General features: G+C 43.7%; 1 protein-coding gene across 2 annotated transcripts in view; it reads right to left on the bottom strand.

The window, feature by feature from the left end:
* CRTC3 (CREB regulated transcription coactivator 3) overlaps positions 1-14,152 on the bottom strand; it is a 133,348-nt gene extending 119,196 nt beyond the window's left edge. For both annotated transcript variants that reach the window (XM_063448968.1, XM_063448969.1), the window contains exon 1: positions 13,738-14,152. In XM_063448968.1, the coding sequence (XP_063305038.1) occupies positions 13,738-13,869 (132 nt within the window). In that variant the 5' untranslated portion in view covers positions 13,870-14,152. The remainder of the gene's footprint in view (positions 1-13,737) is intronic.
* Positions 14,153-23,329: the final 9,177 nt, after the last annotated feature.

Genomic DNA, 23,329 nt, shown 5'->3' with positions numbered 1-23,329 from the left:
ACATTTCTCAGGCAATAGTCATGGACATTGTAAGCAAAACCATCTTAAAGTGCTCAAAGCAAAAATCCAAGACTTTTTCATGGTTTATCATGCAACAGGCATCTGTCTTCCATGGACATTTCAATTGCATCAATAACATGTAATTTACATGAGTAAATTACTTGAAGATGTAATAAGCATATAAAGTACAATATACATCTGTACACACATGAAAAAGCAAGCAACCCAAGTTGAGCAGTAAGATGTAAAACAGGCGGAAACGATATTGCATTATGGGATTTTCTCTTCAAATCAAACCAGTGATCTTTAACAGTTCCCTTACCTTTTCTGTATAACCATATCATATATTACTAGTTTGTATGTAACCACTTAAAGCGGCTCTGTTGCCAGAAATAAATTTCATACAATCTGCTTCTATATAGCTCTCTGTGTCTGAATCTCTACTATTTTCCTGAGTGCTCTAGCATTCTTAAGATACAGAAGGAAAAGTAGGTACTACTTTTTCTTATGTATAGCAGTCAAGATGACAAAAGTTGGCAGTGGGCGGAGCTTACAGCAAGGATCTGATTCAGTTGCTAATCAACCCATCAGTAAATTAAACAGAAGGGCAAACCGCAGAGATCATGCATAAAAGAGACCAAAATGGCTGCACTTAGGTATTGAGATCCAGCACAAGGGAGAAAACTGCAATTTTACTTACCGTAAATTCCTTTTTCCTTAAAGGACCCATCTAGGCACCCAGACCACTTCAGCTTAATGAAGTGGTCTGGGTGCCAGGTCCAGCTAGGGTTAACTAATTGTTTTATAAACATAGCAGTTTCAGAGAAACTGCTATGTTTATCAATTAGTTAAGCCTTCCCCTATTTCCTCTAGTGGCTGTCTCACTGACAGCCGCTAGAGGCGCTTGCGTGATTCTCACAGTGAGAGCACGCAAGCGTCCATAGGAAAGCATTATGAATGCTTTCCTATGTGACCGGCTGAATGCGCGCGCAGCTCTTGCCGCACGTGCGCATTCAGCCGACGGGGAGGATCGGAGGCGGAGAGGAGGAGGAGAGCTCTCCGCCCAGCGCTGGAAAAAGGTAAGTTTAACCCCTTTTCCCCTTTCCAGAGCCGGGCGGGAGTGGGGTGCCCCCACCCTCAGGGCACTCTAGTGCCAGGAAAACGAGTATGCTTTCCTGGCACTAGAGTGGTCCTTTAATATGGTGGCAGTACAATAGGGATGTACTCTTCCCTCGGGACAAGCATCTGAAATAAATAATTAACATAAAAAAAGGTCCCTCCCCTTACCAGGTATAAGAGACCCAACCAGCCCAGGGACCTCAGTACATACCAAGAACACCTCAGTGAATCCATAAAACATTACAAAAAAAATAAAAAAAAATTATATACATACACACATATAAAGGGAGGGAGTGATGTACTGCCACCATATTAAGGAAAAAGGAATTTACGGTAAGTAAAATTGCAGTTTTTCCTGACATATGGTGGCAGTACAATAGGGATATATCAAGATCCCACACTAAGGGCGGGAAAATAGGCAATTACAGATTGTAACACCTGGTGCCCAAAAAAACATGTAAGAGGCAGAGAATACATCTGGCTAGTAATGCTCGACAAAAAATTTTTAAATGAAGACCAGGTAAATGAAGACCAGGTACCACACGCATTTTCGGTCCAAGAGGCAGCCATAGCTCTAGTAAAATGAGTTTTCAAAGAGGCAGGCAGCGGTAGATTCGAAGAAGAATAATGCCAATTAAAAATATACCAAAGAAATTCCCGAATCGAAGAGCAGTCATCCTATATGAAGATGAGTGGTCCAAGAAGATTTTATAGACCTACCCACATCTAATTGGCTCCAATCAAATTACCAATCCGGCAAAAATGGACCATAAAAGGAAGGAAGAACAAATGTTGGTTGACAACCTTGGAGGAGATGACTTTCGGAAGAAAGGAAGGCTTAGGGTACATAATCATCTTATCTGGAAGAAATGGCCTGGAGTTCCCCTATCCTATTAGCTGAAGAAATGGCCATCAAAAAAAAAAACACTGTTTTCCAGGATAGATCCTTCAAAGAAGCTGCTTCCAAAGGTACGAAAGGTCCCATGCGGGAAAACAGAAATCCTTAGGAGTTTTTAGGAGTCTAACAGTACCAAAAAAAAAAAAAAGGAACAGAAGCCCAATTTTACACCAAAACGACAGAACGGAAACTTGGACTTTGAGGGCAGATAGACTAAAACCTTTGAGCAAGAACATCATGCAAAAGTGAAGGATAGCAACAGCAGAAGGAGAGGATCCTATGCAACAATGAGATATGCAACAGTGAAGAAACTCGGCCAAAACCTCAAGAAGATAGAAGAGGCAGAGGTTTTGGTAGAATGCAACAGTAACTGAAACCTCTCTTCATGGATGTCCCAATTACGCAGAATCAGCCTTGCAGCAGTCAAGCCGTAAACTCGAACATGTTTAATACTTCTACTGGAATTCTCTTGTCTACCAGAATATCTGGTGTCACCGGGAGAATCCAGTATTTTAAAGCCATCTCCTTTAAAACCGAGAACCAGCTGCGTCTTTTCCAGTACCGTATTATGGCCAGCATACGAGCTTGATCTGATGTCCCCTTTAGCAGAATCCTTGGGACAAGGCTCACCAGGGCAAATTGTAAGCAAGGTGAAATTCACACCAGATTTAACGACCATCCATTACCAGCGGCTTGCCTACCTAGAAGAGGGAGGCAAGCGATCCTACTTTTGCATTTGATCTTCTTGCCATAAGGTCTAAGACTGGCAGACAGAATATCTTCACCAGACGAGCGAAAATTTGTGGATTAAGAGACCACTTGTTCTGGGACCATTTTGATCTGCTCAAATCGTCTGCTACCACGTTGTCTGTATCTTTACTGCTTTTCTTACAATGAAATCCTTGAACTGCTGAAGAGCATAGAGAACTGCCAACAACTCTTAGTACTGTGAGGATACCTTCGTTTCCTATTTCGACCAAACACCATGTTTATAAGCGATACAGGAGGTGAGCACCCCAACCAGTATTTGAAGCGACTGTAGAAATCATGGTCCCAGATCCGAGACGAAAAGACAGGCCTTCTGAAATGGAGTTTCCCACTAGCCAAAAAAAAAGAACTATACTTCTGTATGATCTGATATACATAATAAAGCATTCAAGTCTTCCTTCTTTGACAATTGGACAAACATTATCCACTGTAAGGGCCTTGAAACTGCTCTGGCCCAATCTACTGCTGGGATTGTAGAGGTCAGATGACCTAAAACCTGCATGGCTTTCTTAACGAACATACTGACATCCGCAGAAGGATGTCATTAAAATCTTAATCGACCTACACTTTCCTCTTGTGAGATGAACCGACCGTCTCAGACTTGATCAAAACCCTAGAAACAGGATAGACCTCGTGGGGGTAAGGTGTGAATTTTCTAGGTTGATAATTCAAGCATGTTCTTCCAGGATTCCAAGCGTATAGGACATTATACCTTGCATCCTTAACAAAACTGAGACAGGAGTGAGGACCTATGTAAAAATACTGGGTGCTAAAGCCAACCCGAATGGAAGGTCTCTGAATTGGAATTGATGGACCCTTTTTACTTTCCATATAGCAAACCTCAGGTACGTTCTTGATTTCACATCCATAGGAAAAAGCAGGTAGGCATATTTTAGATCTAAAGTTGCCCTGAAATCACCTTATTGAAGGAAACGAGTGACAGACGCTATTGTCACCATTCTGACATGTTGCTAAGGAACGAGTTTGTTCAGGATTTTTAGATCCCAGACTGGACGAAAAGACATGTTCAGTTTTGGGACTAGGAACAACCGGAAGAATACCCCTTGATAAACATGGGAAGATGGAATCCTTTCTACCACACCTTACGTAATAAGGAAACCATGGCAGAAAAAACAGGCCTGGTTCTTTAACTTCGACCGGTAGGAGGAGACAAGGAAACCTGCCTTGAACCTCTAAAATTTATATCCGGTATTCTTTTCACACCAGAGTCAGAATCTACGGATTTGTAGAGGTCTCCCTACATCTGCGAACAAACCTAGTAACCTTCCGCCCTCTGTGATGGCGTCAGAAACGTTCGCTTCTGTAAGACTAAGGTCTTAATTTGTTTCAAATCTCGGATTTTATCTCAGTTGACGGAAAAAAAATGTGTTTTTCTTGAAAATCCCTATGGTTTTTGAACTGGAAATTACTATACCTGGGTTACCAGGCATTTTACCTATCTTGAGGCAGGGCCTTCTTGGTTTCCGACATATGTCGGATTAACCCTTTGAAAGGAGAACCAAACATTTACTTCTCCAAAGGCAGTTAAAAAAAGAATTTTTAGATTTAGAAGCCGTGTCTGCTGACCAGGCTTAAACCACAGTGCCCACATCTTCTGGAGATGCACACGCTTCCCAAGCGCTAAGCCAAAGATTCTGAGCTTTCTCCACTGAAGTCCTGGCTAATGCTACCTTAGCCTGAAAAACCTGCAGCCTGATAAGCCCTTCATATACATAGGGTCCTTCAGACCAGAACACCACCATAGGTATGGTAGATTTTTAGACAAATGAGCCACTTGTACAACAACTACCGGTTTTGTCCCCAGTAAATTTACTCCTCTATTATAACAATACCTTAAAATGACAGGAGAGAAAAACCCTTTCCATCTCTGAATATAAAATCCAGTATTTATTGTTGGACTGGAAGAGCTTTACCCTTGGTTTATCTACCGTTACAAAAGAACGGAAAACATTAACGTCTCATGAGGAGATCCAACCTAAGTAACAGAAGCATCGCTAGAGGATTCTGAAAAGAAAAAGAACAGTCACCCGAGGACAGTTTCTGAACTACACGGAGTTCACTACCTTTTAGACTTCTGTTTAGTAGCATATACAGCAGAAGTATGAGCAGGCTCATTAAAAAACTCAAAAGTCTGGGTCAGATTATCCTGAAACCAAGAAAAAAGGGATTTAATTTCTTGTTGCTTGGATCTTTCAAGCGTCAAGGAAGAGCAAACATTACAGACTTTCCTTTTAAAACCCTCTGGTAAAGGAGTAGAGCATTAACTTGGAACTGCTTTTAGACAGGACTAGACTAATACATTTTGTAGAAACAATACAAAAAAATAAATAAATAAAAAATAGAGTTTCAAAGATGAGACTCCAAAGAATCCTACCTTCAAAACCCCCTGACCCGTGTGGGGGGGCTGGTGACACGGGAGACCTTCACTGTAGAGCATCCATGCTGACTGGAAGATCTGCACAGCATAACTAGGCTGATCCGCTTGAAATTTGGCAGCATTTCGGGGAGTTCAGACCGCGCATGCGCAATAGCGTGGTCGGAACTCCGGTGGAACGCACAACCACCCGGGCGTGCGTTCCACCACTGTGCGCATGCGTCTCCAATGGACAGTGATTAGCTGCCACTAGAGACCACCTCCCTGCTTTGCCGGTGACCGCACGCGGCATAAAAGCAGGCTTACATACCTGCTCTGTAAGTCTGCAGGATGTTTCCTTGGCCATTCAGCTCTCCACCCGGGAGGCTATCAGACCGGATCCCCCTGGCAGCAACCCATGTGCCTCACCATCCACATTCCAGATGCTGTCCGTTCCTGTTGGAACAAGAAAGAGAACTGAGGTCCCTGGGCTGGTTGGGTCTCTTATACCTGGTAAGGGGAGGGACCTTTTTATGTTAATTATTTATTTCAGATGCTTGTCCCAAGGGAAGAGTACATCCCTATTGTACTGCCACCATATGTCAGGAAAAAATATAAATCATTATAATGAAATATACATATACACAAATGGGGGAGTATGATCATTAGGCTACAGGTTGCAAACAAAAATAAAAAGGCCAGTTTTAATTATTTTTGATTCAGTTCTACTGCCTGAATCTCTAAATAGTGCTGCAAATAGGTGAACACATTTGAGAAATGTGGGATAATCTGTCACTTGGTCACACAGTACTTCTGTAAAGCATGTTTTATATATGATACTACTGGTTTTAGGCAAGAGTAAGAGTGCTAGAAATTTTATCTACACTGTTGTGCAAATAACAATTGGATCTGAAATACAGAAACGTTGATCTCCTAAACTCTTCCAGGAAGATTCTAAACAGGTGGCATATCACATTTCAACCTCACCCCCACATCCATATAATCTCTGTGGACTCATTAAACTCAAATATTTGTGCCAAATCACAGAGACAACCATTAACACCCATCTCCAAGTATCACCAGGGATTCAATATGCTACACTAATTTATTAGCTTGTGCGGTTTTTAAAGTATACCAGAAACAGATTCCGACTCGAATATCAATATATGTAAAGATAAATACATATGAATAACATATTGCATGCAGACCATGTTAAGTACAGTTAAATTGCAATATTCCATATTAAAAATCACTGAAAATTCACCGATCTTGGGACAGAAGACATACAGGGAAATACTACAGTTAACACACATTTAATTAATGTAATGCTGAAATTATCAAGATGTTTTAAACAGCGGTATGGGGATGCTTGGCACACTGGTATAAATAATGAAAACACCTCCTTTAGATAACTAATAAGGATATAGCTACTATATGTACTTAAGTGTTCAAAATATTTGGGTATCACAATTTTAATGGATGTTAAACATATTTATAAGATATCTTCCTAAATTCAGACAGAATTAATTTCTGTTTTGCATATATACTTTGCTCTATTTTTAATTTATCTGTGGATACATTGCGTAGTACTCCAAATATAAACTTTACACTGTGAAAATCAATTTATAACATTTTTGACATGCGTTTTTCTGGATTTTGGGGGGGGTTATTCTGCCTCTTACTGTTAAAATACACCTACCATTAAAATTATAGACTGATCATTTCTTTGTCAGTGGGCAAACGTTCGAAATCAGCAGGGGATCAAATACTTTTCTCCCTCACTGTAGTTACGGATGAATCTAAGTGATTATTCAAGTTACCTGAAGGAGTACTTTGCACCCATATGTTTTATAAAGAACATTTTAATGTGGAACATTTGTGAGGCTGGGGGGCTTTTAAAACCAAGGCTGAAAATTGAAGCCCTACTCTGATCATGATTATTTAACCCCTTAACGCCGTTATGGCGTTCCATGCCGTCGCGCTTTAAATGGGCTTTAAAGCCGTTGCGGCGGCATGGAACGCCGTAACGGCTGCAGCCCCCAGGACCTCGGCGGTACTCACCTCCGCCGCGATCCTCTTCTGGAGGGCTGCCTGACAGCCCAGGCAGCCCTCCCACGGCAAATGAGGCCCCCGGGGGCCATGTGATAGGCTCTCAAAGAGCGATCACATGGCCCCCTATAGCTGGCTATGGATCTGCCAGCAGGGGGACTGTCTAAAATATCAGACAGTCCCCCTGCTGGTAGGTAGTGTAAAAAAAAAAAAAAAAATTAAACATGTAAAAATAAATTAAAAGTATATATATATATATATATACACATATACACACACACATATATATATATATACACACACATTATATATATGTAACGTCATACGAAGTGTATTTTAATACTAATATAAGTATATATATATTAACATTAAAATACACTTAGAATGACGTTACATATATATATATATAATATATAATAGATCTACATATACATATATATATACGTATAATTAAAATAATGAAACAAAATTTAATATAAATTATATATCCATATGTAATTTCATTCTGTGTTTTGTTATTAATATATATATATATATATATATATATATGTAACAAAATACACTTAGAATGACATTCTATATGTATCTATCTATCTATATATAGATATATATATAAAATACAAATAACCGCAAATATATATACATACATATGTATATATATTAAAATTCTACATGTATATTTAAGTAATCTTTTAACATAATTATGTGATTTGATTAATTAAAATTTGATTGACATGCCTGACAACACAGGGAGAAAGTGCATAGAATTTAATTCGCAAGCACTATATTTGACCCTGTAACTCTCCAAGACACCATAAAACCTGTACATAGGGGGTACTGTTTTACTCGGGAGACTTCGCTGAACTCAAATATTAGTGTTTCAAACTGGTAAATTGTATTACAACGATGATATTTTAAGTAAAAGTGACGTTTTTTGCATTTTTTTACAAACGAACTGCACTTTTATGGACTATATTATTGTTGTAATATGTTTTACGGTTTTAAAACACTAATATTTGTGTTTAGTGAAGTCTCCCGAGAATAACAGTACCCCCCATGCACAGGTTTTACGGTGCTTTGGAAAGTTAGAGAGTTACATATAAGGCTTGCATATCATTTTTTTCGCATTGAAATTTGCCAGATTAGTTATGTTGCCTTTGAGAGCGTATGGTAGCCCAGGAATGAGAATTACCCCCATGATGGCATACCATTTGCAAAAGTAGACAACCCGAGATATTGCAAGTGGGGTATGTCCAGTCTCTCTTAGTAGCCACTTAGTCTTAGTCACAAAACACTGGCCAAATATTCGTTTTTTGCTTTTTTCACACAAAAAACAAATATGAACGCTAACTTCGGCCAGTGTTTGTGACTAAGTGGCTACTAAAAAAGACTAAACTTACCCCACTTTCAATACCTTGGCTTGTCTACTTTTTCAAATGGTATGCCATTATGGGGGTAATTCTCTTTCCTGGGCTACCACACCGTCTCAAAGGTAGCATTACTAATCTGGCAAATTTCAATTTGAAAATGGAACGTTCTATATTTGATCCTGTAACTTTCAAAATATATGCATTTTTTTGCAGTAAAACCTAACAGTATTATGACATTCACAGCTAAAATGGCAGACAGAAATACAAATTTAAAAAAAAAAAATCTTATTTTCTCAAATTTTATTCATAATAAATTATGTTCCATATATGAATAGTTATTGATAAATTAAAGCCCTGTTTCTCCTGAACAAAATTATATAGAATAAGTGTGGGTGCACTTAATGTGACAGCGGTGAATTACGGTTGAAGAGACATATAGCGCAAATTCCAGTTTTTGTTTACGTTTTGTTTTGATCAGAACGTGCACTATTGACTCCGTCCTGAAGGGGTTAAAAATAAGAATTTTATTTTGACAATAAAACAGTACTGTTAAAACAACACAATTTTATAAATTGTAAAGAAAGATTGCATTTTAGATTGCTGCGGTGCTTTAGGAGTTAAAGTATCCCTTCAAGAGAAACAAGTTCAACTAAAAAAGACGAGACTGCAGACTCCAAACTGTCAATCAGGCAGCTAGGAGAGTGCCCTTCTGGACACTTTACGTGCACACCTGCACAAAGCAGAAGCCTATACTTTTCACAGAGAAGCAATATAAGCACAGCGATCACTGCTCATGCATGCTGCCTCTCAACCGCTCTCTATGAAAAGAATTTTAACTGGCTGGAAGGTGAAGCAGAGGTAAGAAGACCCTCTCTTTGCTGAATTACTTCTCTAATTTAGGGGGAAAGGGGAGACCCAATAATCTATAATGAAAGTACAGCACTCCGGCATTTTCCTGACAGATTTTTCTTCCCCTCAAATAAACCATGGAAGAACAAAAAAAAAGGAAAACTTGTGAATGCAGAACACTAAACAAGGGAAATTTGTACAAACCAAATTTTTTTTGAGAATGTATATTTTTGTTTAAAGTGAACCTGTCATGACAGGTACAGTTTAAAGGAACACTATAGGGTCAAGAACACAAATATGTATTCCTGACGCTAACGAGTGAAAAACACCATCTAGCCTCTTAAATATAGAAAAATCTTACTTTAATTCCAGTCTGCTGTTGGCTCTGTCCCTAATCTGCCTGCTTGGCTGACAGAATCAAAAGTGTTGCTCAAAACCAATTATATGCTTCCCCATAGGCAGATATGGGGTAGAGCCGGCTCAAGCCAAACACAGCCCTGACAATGAGCATATCCTCATAGAGATGCAATGAATCAATGCATCTCTATGAGTAAACTTCAGTGTCTCCATATAGAGGGTGGAGACCCTGAATGGCAGGAAACACCTCTAGCAGCCATCTGAGGAGTGGCCAGTGGAGATATCCCTAGGCTGCAATATAAACACTGCATTTTCTCTAAAAACAGTGTTGACTACACAAAAAGCGTGAAGGGAATGATTATACTAACCAGAACAAATACAATAAGCTGTAGTTGTTCTGGTGACTATAGTGGTCCCTTTTACATAACAGTAACTAAAGTAATAAATATAGAATTTACCATAAAGGTCACGGCACACTGTATATGGTCCTCCCCTAACTCACTGCCACACTAATGGCTCTGTATTTATCATTCACTTTCACACACAGGATAATGCAAACAAGTCGGCTCCATTCCTACACTCACTCTTGTGAGCGGGTTAATCATGGCAACTACAGCACATGCTCCCTAGTTGTATTAAGGAGCGCAGGAAAATCACATGTGGTTTGCCTGCTCTCTCCTGTCCAGAAAATGTCGGTCAAAGGTCTATGCTGAGAACTGAAAGACAGGAGAGGGGAGGAGTCATACCTTTACATACCTTTACATGGCATTTTCAGAAAATGTATTCTGGTAATGTATAAATTAAGTTGTTGTTTTTTTTTTTCATTTATGGAAAGTGCACTGTTTAAGAATTGTATTTCTAAAAGGTACGCTATATTATTAGGAATACAAATATATATTCCTAACAAAGTGTTGGAGTAGCTGTTTAGGTTTCTAGCCCCATCAGATTAATTAAAAAGATTAAACTTACTTGTCTATCACCACACCTTTGGGAGGCTATCGAGCATGCGAGGCAACATACCTCATTGAGAAGTATTGAATCAATGCAACTCTATGGGGAACATTCAGCATCTTCATGCAGAGCGTGGAGATTCTAAACCCAGATGCTGCACACACACCTCAAATAGAAAGAACCTCTAGTGGCCCTCTAGGTGACTGCACCTAGAGATGTTACTAGGCAGCAATGTAAACACTGTATTTTCTCTGAAAAGGCAGCGTTGACATTGAAGGGCCTGCAGGAGTAGACCATAGACACCAGAACAACTACATTAATCTGTAGGGGCTTTGGTGACTATAGTGTCCCTTTAAGCTGATGATAACTGTTATAGTTTGACAACTACCCTATGTGAGGCCTGTTGTCCCCCTGGTCCTTTATTTAAATTGGAAGATTAAACACAAATTACTAAAGGATGTCAGGGAACATCAATTCACTTCTTTTTAGCCTTCCAGTCACAGTGCAAGTTGTGAGGGGGATTTTTTTCTTTCAAATAACAGAAGAGATAAACATATGTTTACATTCCCAACATGGCAATTACAAGAATTCACCAGAATAATTTCCTTTTAAACCTTGTGACCCTGACTTTTTGGAGAATATAAGGTTCCCAGTGTGTTTCAGTGATAAATGAGGAGTCATAAGAGCACCTATGAGTCTCTCCAATTATAGAATTACTAGAAACAAAAAGCAATGATTTGGGATTTACACATGCATGCTTAATGCAGGTTATCTGATATTGCACACAGAGATTAACAGCACATATCAGGGTTGTAAAACGTCCAAAAAAAAAAAAAAAAAAACACTACTTTCTCTCAGCCACTAATAGAAACACAAGGCATTGTAAGTTAGACAAAGTACATCCATAATCAAGACCAAAGGAAACTTTGGACAGCTTAAGTGCGTCAATAGTGCTCTTTAGGAGAGTATAATCGTATAAATAAATGTAGGCAATATACTTCTAGGTGTATCCAATAGAATACAACACTAGTTATACAGAGACTTTTTTTTTTTTTAACAGGGCCGCTTATTGATCTTGTAGAGAAAGTAAGATAGTGTAACACTGTACAGCGGGTGGGAGGGAGATGCCATACTTTCTGATGCTGTATCCAGACACACACAATATTAACCCTTGTGCTACTGCATTAGAGCCATTATAAACCCCCAGAACTGTCACTACTGAAAGCAACTTATCTGCATTTTGCTACTCACTAAAGTACATTTAAGCTTTCACACCAAAGCCGACACTTATGAGAAGAAATTAGAACTCACCATTGCTGCCCTACTCACTTAAACACACTTAACCCCTCCTATCCCTCCAAATAAAACTCTACCTCTCTATAAATCCATTCACTACTTATGCAACCATCTGATAAACATTTAGCTAGCAATATGTAAACCAGAAAAACTATTTATTTGCTCTTCATATAACATTACATGTCAACAATTGACACCTACCTTGTGGAAGTCACGTTATAGAAAGCAAGAGTGTATATAAAGTACCCATGCTGTCCTACTAGAGAAGTGATTAAGAGGCCTCTGTATTACATTCTAAGCATGGCAGAAATCTTTATATTACACTAACATGGCATATGGAGCATTTCCTAGACAGTGTATCTAGGTCTCCATTATGCACCAATAGACATAGGGCATAAACAGGTCTCAATGGGTCACCCAAAAACATAACCCATACACTGATACAAAGGTCTTTATAGCCCCCCTAGACATACACAGAGCTCCATGGTGCCCCCTAGAGATACCATACACAGAGCTCCATGGTGCCCCCCCTAGAGATACCATACACAGAGCTCCATGGTGCCCCCCCTAGAGATACCATACACAGAGCTCCATGGTGCCCCCCTAGAGATACCATACACAGAGCTCCATGGTGCCCCCCTAGAGATACCATACACAGAGCTCCATGGTACCCCCCTAGACATACCATACACAGAGCTCCATGGTGCTCCCCTAGACATACCATACACAGGGCTCCATGGTGCCCCCCTAGACATACCATACACAGGGCTCCATGGTGCCCCCCTAGACATACCATACACAGGGCTCCATGGTGCCCCCCTAGACATACCATACACAGGGCTCCATGGTGCCCCCTAGACATACCATACACAGGGCTCCATGGTGCCCCCCTAGACATACCATACACAGGGCTCCATGGTGCCCCCCTAGACATACCATACACAGAGCTCCATGGTGCCCCCCTAGACATACCATACACAGAGCTCCATGGTGCCCCCTAGACATACCATACACAGAGCTCCATGGTGCCCCCTAGACATACCATACACAGGGCTCCATGGTGCCCCCCTAGACATACCATACACAGGGCTCCATGGTGCCCCCCTAGACATACCATACACAGAGCTCCATGGTGCCCCCTAGACATACCATACACAGAGCTCCATGGTGCCCCCTAGACATACCATACACAGAGCTCCATGGTGCCCCCCTAGACATACCATACACAGAGCTCCATGGTGCCCCCCTAGACATACCATACACAGAGCTCCATGGTGCCCCCCTAGACATACCATACACAGAGCTCCATGGTGCCCCCCTAGACATACCATACACAGAGCTCCATGGTGCCCCCCTAGACATACCATACACAGAGCTCCATGGTGCCCCCCTAGACATACCATACACAGAGCTCCATGGTGCCCCCTAGACATATCATACACAGAGCTCCATGGTGCCCCCCTAGACATACCATACACAGAGCTCCATGGTGCCCCCTAGACATACCATACACAGAGCTCCATGGTGCCCCCCTAGACGTACCATACACAGAGCTCCATGGTGCCCCCCTAGACATACCATACACAGAGCTCCATGTTTACATTCCTAGGCAGTGTATGGAGGGGTCTATAGTATCCCCCATAGAGCTGGGTGTGGGGGGAGCCCGGGGTCACCCTCCTGCCCGGATGTCAGTGTTTCCTACTCACCCGGGACATGGTCAGGTCGGTCATTAACTCATCGAAGGCCCGGGTCTCCTCGGCCTGTTTCTGGTTGTGCAGAGCGATCTTCTCGCTGAATTTCCGCGGGTTGGAGCTGCCGGAGGCCGGGGAGGCGCTCATGGTGCGGCCTGGGCAGGGAGCCCGGCTGGGACACGGTGCGGACTCTCGGTTCGGGCAGTCCCGGTGGGACCGGTTAGGTTCAGCCTGTCATGGGCTCCAGGCTCGGACACTGCCCCCTTCCGGAGACTGAGCCGATCAGACTCGGCCTGGTCCGCCGCCGGTGGGTGCGTGACAAGCCATCCGGGAGAACGGCAGCCCGAGCGGCCGAAACAGTCTGACCGTCCGCCTCCTTCCGATATCAACAAACCACCGCAATCGAATAATGTCCGGCCGATCGACAGCAGCTACCCAGACAGACAGACCGAGAGACCGCCCAGACAGGGAGAGAGACCGCCCAGACAGACCGAGACCGCCCAGACAGGGAGAGAGACCGCCCAGACAGGGAGAGAGACCGCCCAGACTGAGAGAGAGACCGCCCAGACTGAGAGAGAGACCGCCCAGACTGAGAGAGAGACCGCCCAGACAGGAAGAGACCGCCCAGACAGGGAGAGAGACCGCCCAGACAGGGAGAGAGACCGCCCAAACAGAGAGAGAGACCGCCCAGACAGGGAGAGAGACCGCCCAAACAGAGAGACCGCCCAGACAGGGAGAGAGACCGCCCAGACAGGGAGAGAGACCGCCCCTATACACAGAGACCGCCCAGACAGACAGCGACAGAGAGAACGCCCAAACAGCGACAGAGACCGCCCAGACAGGGAGAGAGACCGCCCTGATAGACCGAGAGACCGCCCAGACAGCGAGAGACCGCCCCTATAGAGAGAGACCGCCTAGACAGCGAGAGACCTCCAGTTCTGAAAGACTGCCCAGCCAAACACAAACCAGTCCTGAGACCGCCCCCCAGACACTCCCAGCCCTGAGACCGCCCAGTAAGACCAAGATCGCCCCAGACACTCTCACCCCTCGGAGAATGCTCTCTTAAACACGGCCATCACCGAGGGACAGCCCCCCGATTCCACCTCAGACCTCCCCTCCAGTGAGAGACAGCCCACCTCAGACCCCCCTCCAGTGAGAGACAGCCCACCGAGACCTGCCCTCCAGTGAGAGACAGCCCACCTCAGACCTCCCCTCAAGTGAGAGACAGCAGACCTCCCCCAGCAGCCGCCAGACTCCTGCACAAGTCCCCCAGCGGCCAGCACAGACAGCAGTCTGCACTGACGACCCCCTGGCAGGTAGGAGTAATGTGTGTTATGGTCTGTGTGTCTGTCTGTCTGTGTCATGGTGTCTGTCTGTATGGTGTGTGTGTGTGTCTGTCTGTGTCATGGTGTGTGTGTGTGTGTCTCTGTCATGGTGTGTGTGTGTCTGTCTGTGTCATGGTGTGTGTGTGTGTGTGTGTGTGTGTCTGTCATGGTGTGTGTCTGTCTGTGTCATGGTGTGTGTGTGTGTGTCTGTCTGTGTTATGGTGTCTGTCTGTATGGTGTGTGTGTGTGTGTGTGTCTGACTGTCATGGTGTGTGTGTCTGACTGTCATGGTGTGTGTGTGTATGTGTCTGTCTGTGTCATGGTGTGTGTGTCTGTCTGTCCGTCATGGTGTGTGTGTGTGTGTGTGTGTCTGTCTGTCCGTCATGGTGTGTGTGTCTGCCTGTCATGGGGTGTGTGTCTGCCTGTCATGGGGTGTGTGTCTGTCCGTGTCATGGTGTGTGTGTCATGGTATATGTGTGTGTGTCTGTCTGTGTCATGGTGTGTGTGTGTGTCATGGTATATTTGTGTTTCTGTGTCTGTCATGGTGTATATGTGTGTTTTAATAATAGTGTTTTTGCTCACCTTTTTTTTCCCCCCCACGCAGCGTGCAGGTCTCCCCTCGACTGGCCCTGCCTCTATGGCTAAGATCATCAAGCTTGATGATCTCAGCCAATCCAATGCTTTGTCATAGGATTGGCTGCAAAACGCTACACCAATCAGCATCTCCTCATAGAGATGCATTGAATCAATGTATCTCTATGGGGAACGTTCAGCGCCTCCAGAGTGTGGAGGCCCTGAATGTAGGTGCACTGACACAGGAAGCACCTATAGTGACCGTCTAAGTGACTGTCACTAGCGGTGTTACTTTGAAGCAATGTAAACACTGCCTTTTCTCTGAAAAGTCAGTGTTTACGTTGAAAACCTGTAGAGACATGCTATAGACACCAGTACCACTACATTAAAATGTGTGTGTGTGTGTGTCTGCTAGTGAGTGAGCAGGGCCGGCGCTTCCTATAAGGCGAACGAGGCAGCCGCCTAGGGCGCCATATAGGAGGGGGCGCCCTGCGCCCCCATCGCCGGCCCTTTAAATGCCTCAGCCGCCTGAGCGCTCTATAGAGAGCGCTCAGACGGCTGCCGCATTGCCTCACCTCCCCTTCCCTGTAGCTTGGCCGAGGTCCGCGACCCGGCCGGACTGACAGGAAGTGCACACTCAGTGTGCACTTCCTGTCAGTCCGGCCGGGTCGCGGACCGGAGAGGAGCTCGGCCACGCTACAGGGGAGATGAGGAGAAGATTGTAGGGAGGGGGAGAAGTATTGTAGGGAGGGGAGAAGAATATTACAGGGAGGGAGGGGGGGGGGAGTATTACAGGGAGGGGGGAAGAATATTACAGGGAGGGGGGAAGAATATTACAGGGAGGGAAGGGGGAAGAATATTACAGGGAGGGAGGGGGGAAGAATATTACAGGGAGGGAGGGGGAAGAGTATTACAGGGAGGGAGGGGGAAGAGTATTACAGGGAGGGAGGGGGAAGAGTATTACAGGGAGGGAGGGGGAAGAGTATTACAGGGAGGGGGGAAGAGTATTACAGGGAGGGGGGAAGAGTATTACAGGGAGGGGGGAAGAGTATTACAGGGAGGGAGGGGGAAGAATATTACGGGGAGGGGGGGGAGAATATTACTGGAAAATATTACAGGGAGGGAGGGAGGGGGGGAAGAGTATTACAGGGAGGGGGGAAGAGTATTACAGGGAGGGGGGGAAGAGTATTACAGGGAGGGGGGGGAAGAGTATTACAGGGAGGGGGGGGAAGAGTATTACAGGGAGGGGGGAAGAGTATTACATGGAGGGGGGGGGATTATTACAGGGAGGGAGGGGAGAAGAATATTACAGGGAGGGAGGGGAGAAGAATATTACAGGGAGGGAGGGAGGGGAGAGAATATTACAGGGAGGGAGGGAGGGGAGAGAATATTACAGGGAGGGAGGGAGGGGAGAGAATATTACAGGGAGGGGGGAGGTGAGAGAATATTACAGGGAGGGAGGGGGAAGAGTATTACAGGGAGGGAGGGGGAGAAGATTACAGGGAGGGAGTGAAGAAAATTACAGAGAGGGAGGGGGGAGTGGAGAAGATTGGAGGGAGGGGGGGAGAAGAAGAGAAGATTACCGGGAGGGGGGGAGAAGAAGAGAAGATTACCAGGAGGGGGGGAGGAGAGAAGATTAGAGGGGAGGAGAAGAGATTACAGGGAGGGAAGGGGGGAGAAGAAAATAAAATTACAGGGGGGAGGGGAGAAGATTACAGGGAGGGGGGAGAAGAAGAGAAGATTACAGGGGTAGAAGAAGAGATTACAGGGACGGGGGAGAAGAAGAGGAGAACACAGGGACGGGGGGGGAAGAAGTGGAGAACACAGGGACGGGGGGGGAAGAAGTGGAGAACACAGGGACGGGGGGGAGAAGAAGAGGAGAACACAGGGACGGGGGGAGAAGAAGAGGAGAACACAGGGAGGGGGGGAAGAAGTGGAGAACACAGGGAGGGGGAATAAGAGGAGAACGGGGGGAGATGAGAACACAGGGATGGGGAATAAGAGGAGAACGGGGGGAGATGAGAACACAGGGAGGGGGGTTGAGGAGAAAGTGGGGGAGGGAGAGACCACTAGAGGAGGGGGGTGAGGAGAGACCGCTAAGGGAGGGGGGGTGGAGGATAGACCACTAGGGGAGGGTGGGGGGAGAGGCGAGACCACTAATGGAAAGGGGGGGCAGAGGAGAGCAGAGACCACTAAGGGGGAGACGAGAGATCACTAATGGAAAGTCAGGGAGAAAAGGAGACCACTAAGGGAGGTGGGGGGGAGAGGAGAGATCACTAAGGGGCAGGGGAGATCTCTAAGGAATGGAAGGGAGAGCTCTATAGGACAGGGGGCAGGACAGGGAGCTCTTTCACACTACGCACACACGCACACACACACACACACACACACACAATGCATCCCTATACACACAGAAACACAACATGCTTCCCTTACACACAGAGAAACACACACACACACACACACAATGCAACTCTTACACATAAAGACAATGCATCCTTTGCACATATACACAGAAACACACATGCAAACACACACTGCTTCTCTTACACAGACACAGAAACACAATGCATCTCTTACACACACTCAACGAACCCCTTACAGACACACACACTGCATCCCTTACATACACAGAAACACACTTTGCATCCCTTATTCATACAAACACAGATTCACACAATGCATCCCTTACACACAACAAGAAACACACAATACATCCCTTATACACAAACACACGCTGCTTTTTATCCCTTACACAAAAACACAATGCTTCCACCACACACAAACACACTGCATCACCTACACAAACTGGTATCCCTATACACTACATTCCATAAGCACACACATTAGATTCTCTACAGTAACACATAACACATCCCCTACACACTCCACTCCCTGTGAGCGAACTCATGGGTGGAACATGTAGGTGGACTTATGGGTGGGCCTTATGGGCATACTCACCGTCAGGCCCTGGAGCCCAGACCTTGAGCTGTGTAAGGGGCCCCAAAAACTGGAGCTGCTTGCCATTCTCACATTGAACATTGAACTTTGAATTTTGGGACCACAGTTACAAACAGCCTCCAGAGATCCTGTTCTACACCAGAACCAGTGGAGCCAGACTGCAGCCAGAGCCCATCACCATGCCTGCTGTAGGTAAATTGCCGACCGCTGGGTGGCCGCAGTTCGTGCAAACTAACATGTGGCGGTGACCATCTTTGTTTATTCGAACGAGGTCAGCGGTGTGTGTAGCCAAATTCATGGAACTGAAATCGGCTACACATTTCACCGAACACCGCTGACCCTTACCTTCTCCTACACTGAATTTCCAGCTGCAGAGACTAAGTCCCGTTCGGCAATTCGAACGCACGTTCGAATGGGACTTAGTCATTTTTCTGCATAAAATTGACCGGCCGCACAGCCCAAATCTATGGAACTGTTTTGGGCAGGAAAATCTGTTTGCGGTCGGTCATAAAGGACTTCCGTCTAATTTTTTATCCACTGGAGGGATTTGTGTGATTTATGGTTATGTTTATATTTAAATTGTGCAGATTCTGAATATGTAAATTTTATGAAGATTGGACGTATATTTTAAAGTTACAGTGTATGCATAAAAACTGTATTTTCCCTGCCTGTGATAATTATGTTAAGCATTGTGTACCATAATTATATCACAGGCATAGGGGGAGGATTTTGTGTGTAATTGCTGGGAGTGTTTTCTGTACGTACATGTACGTGTGTTATTGGTTGTTCTGTAAAACCCTGTGGGTGGTTCTATGTAAGGGAAACCTGCATAAAAGAAAGCCCTTTGGGTGCCAATAAAATAGAATGACTTGACCCTCTAATTTGCAGCCTTGACTCATGTTTGTAGGGGACAGCTATAATCACTACAGGGATTGCTATGCTCTTTATACTCCCTTAGCTACTGAGCTCTTGTAAGAGCTCTTGTTCCTGATCTTGCTTCGCTCTACAGAAGGAAGAGGTTCACCTACTGGAACCTGGAGCCTGGTTGTAGGTCCAGGGTCCATAGCAGACGGCGAGATCCTAGCCCAGCAGCGGCGGTTCGTGGAGTCTGCAGTACTTATGGTGTATATTCAGTAGTTATGGTGTCTACGGTGTTGATGGTCCTTTGGTGAGCGCTAGGAGCATCCTTTCTATGGTCCAACTTCCAGCCAGCCTGGAGGCAACCGTAATAGTAAGTCACTTGATTATTTTCTTGTATATTGCTATCACTTAGACCCTGTGAAGGTCGAAACGTCGATCGGGACAGTTTGTTCGTTATGTAAAGAAGACACCTAAGTAAATATCTACTATTTGAAATTCCCTTGAGTGCACCTTCGGAAGGTTTTTACGATGTTGCTTCGCCTAACAAATGAAGAAACTCTCCTTCGCTGATTCTGGTGGTCTCTCAGTCCAAGGGATCCGTGGTGAAAAAATAATGAAAGTTCCACAGGCTTTGGCTAGCAGGCCTGGGTATACCTTGGACATTTGGGTGACACTTGGATCAAAAGAGGGAATTGAGAAAGAATTCACCTTGATTCCAAGATTCAAGCTTATAGGTGTCATATTAGATAGCCTATATTAAAATTGGCAAACTTGGACTCAGGCAATGCTTAATGTTTAAAACAACACTAAAGACCATATATGTCTAGTTCCGGGAGCAGATAGCTGTCTCTCCTAAATCAGTCTGTTCCTTCTCTTTCCCGGAACTTATCTCTTATAGGTACATGACGTTCATCCCTATGTCTTATCTGTACTCCCTTCACACTACTGTTCTATGAGTATTTGCACGTTGGCACTTTTGAGTAAAAACACAACTGACAAAATAAAGGTTATTTTGATAACCAACGCGTGTCTGGGGTTTAATTCACACTTCTCCAAGTGCACTTGAAAACAATTTGGCTTCCCCTGAATATAACAAAGATCAAATTGGATCTATATACATTTGTGTGTAGTGTATACACATCCAAACACACTTATACATATACATACACAAACACACACACGCAAATACAGACACACAGATACACATGCAGACACACGCAATGACACATAGTTACACACACACATATACCCACAATAACACACACAGATACAGACACTCAACAGAATACACACACTGGCACAAAAGGACACACACACAAACACAGACAGGTACACACAAACATTCCTGACACACACACTGACATATACACATACATACTGACACACACACACACACTAAACAGAGACATGCATACTGAGACACACGCACATTTTAACATACATACAGACACACACTCACACATACTGACATACATACATACATACATACATACAGATTCACACATACATACTGACATAGAGACATATATGCAAACACACATACATACTGACATACAGACAGACATACATACACCCTCTTGTTAATTACCTTTAGGGTGCAGTAGTACATATATAGTCGGGGTATGCAGCTGTGTAAATGCAGAGAGGGTTAAAAATAATGCTAAACGTGGTTATGGTAAAGTTTAAGGTTGGGACGGTTGAGAAAGGTAAATGTCAGAGTTAGATTAAATGGGTGTTTAATGTTAAAAGGATGAAGAGAGGTTATAGTTGTGGCATAAGGGATGTTTAGAATTATTTAGTTTTAGAATTGATTAAATTTTTTAGTGTTTTACATTGGGGTGTTAAGTTTTTAATAATAATTAAACCTAGGATCATTCCCTTAAAGGAACACTATAGGGCCAGGAACATAAACATGTGTTCTTGACCCTATATTGTTAAACCCACTATTTAGGATGCTCACCCCTCCTCTTAGCTCCCTTCAAAGCATATAAAACTCACCTTATTTCCGGCGCCACGCGGGTCCGCCGGCACTGACCCTGCCTTCTTGGTGACATCATCAAAATTGCCGATTTTTAGTCAATCCAATGTTTTCCCATGGAGAAAGCATTGAATTGGCTTAAATCGGCAAGGGGGTGGGGCCAAACACCATTTTGGCCAATCAGCGCCTCCTCATAGAAATGCATTGAATCAATGCATCTCATTGAGGAAAATTCAGCTTCCCCATGGAGAGTGTGGAGACGCTGAATGTCAGTGCTGTCTACTGTGCAGCACTGCCCCAGGAAGCACCTCCAGTGGCCATCTGAGGAGTGGCCACTTGGAGGTGTCCCTAGGGGAAATGTAAACACTGCCTTTTCTCTTAATTAAAATTGCAAACTCGAGAAAATGCTTTGCAACAGGTTTGTCTGAAAATTAATCTCTGTAAGCCAGTCTAATACTTGAGCGGTGTATTAGTGCAATGATTATACTCACCAGAACAACTATATTAAGTTGTAGTTGTTCTGGTGACTATAGTGTCCCTTTAAGGATCAGGGCTATTTTGAAAAATGACAGGTTTGGCACTTTTGCCATTCATGCATTCTGCCAAAAAATTTTCTTATTTTTACATTTAATAATTTCTACATGTCAAGTGCAACTAAAGAAAACAAATTTAAAATACATTCACTAATTAGTCCTAATGTTAAAATATGTATAAGATTACAATTCATTGTTATCTCTTATAACACAAATATTGCAAGGAGTGAATTCCAGTTTGAAATCTAAAACTTAGCAAAAATTTGTCATGCTGAGATTACAATTGATATATCAGTCACATAATCCAAAACACAAAAGGCTGCTCACTGTTTACTAGATTTGCCCCTTCTAACGATATAGCAAGTAGGGGCAGATTAATTATTAATACCAAGTTAATTTTACTTGGTATCAGTAAAGTTGGCTGAAAGACCAATCTTGGTTTTTCAGCTTTTTGTAGATAGCTCCCTAATACCGTGGGAATTAGGGAGCTATCTACTATGCGGCTGCAAGATGCAACTGCGATTGCATCGGAATTTAATTCATTCGAATGAAATTTCGAACCGAATTAAGTCCCGAATTTCGTCCTAACATGAATGGACGAACTGCTCTCATTTTGTTCGGACTAAATTCGGCAGTTTTGTGGGTGTTTGGCAATACGGAAAGAAGAAAGACGGAGGAAAGGTAAGAATTGTTGGAAAATTTCTCTGACTACAGGAAATGGAGTACACTTTGCTCCTCCGCTGGTCATAGATGGTCAAGCATAGGAAACCTCCATAAGACAAAGAATACTAGAGCAGACAGGAAGAAATGAAGAACAGATCCTGAGAGAGGGAGAGAAGAGACGGCGATTAAAGACAGGTAAGTTTGGCATGACAGTGCTGCTTTAACCATTTTATCACGGCCCTAGGTCAAAATATTATGTTTTGGTTTTTTTTACACATTTTATTTTGGGGAAATTCACAGACTATGTCCCACTATGGCAAACACACCATATTTGTATTCTGCTCCTGTTCCCATTTACGATGATACCCTACATGTATACCTTTTCCTATAATCTTGCCCCTACTCAAACCCTTAAACTAACATATAATTTTACCCATAATATCGGAATATCGGAATCATACCCCTAATCCTATTTTATAATCCCACCCCTGATACATTGGGTCATGCTACCACCTATAAAGAAAATAATTATGGACAGGTTACCACATCATATATGGATGTATACATGCAAGATTTTAATGCATAGAGCAGATAGCTGGAGAAATTCACTAAACTAAATAGGGAATGAGCAGAGACGTAGTCGGTAAAGCCAAAGGTCAGGACAGGCAGCACAGGATCACAAATGATATAACAAGCAGATAGTCAGATACCAG

Source organism: Pelobates fuscus, chromosome 3, assembly GCF_036172605.1.
Source record: "Pelobates fuscus isolate aPelFus1 chromosome 3, aPelFus1.pri, whole genome shotgun sequence".
Lineage (NCBI taxonomy): Eukaryota > Metazoa > Chordata > Amphibia > Anura > Pelobatidae > Pelobates > Pelobates fuscus.
This window is presented reverse-complemented; position numbering and strand designations above follow the sequence as displayed.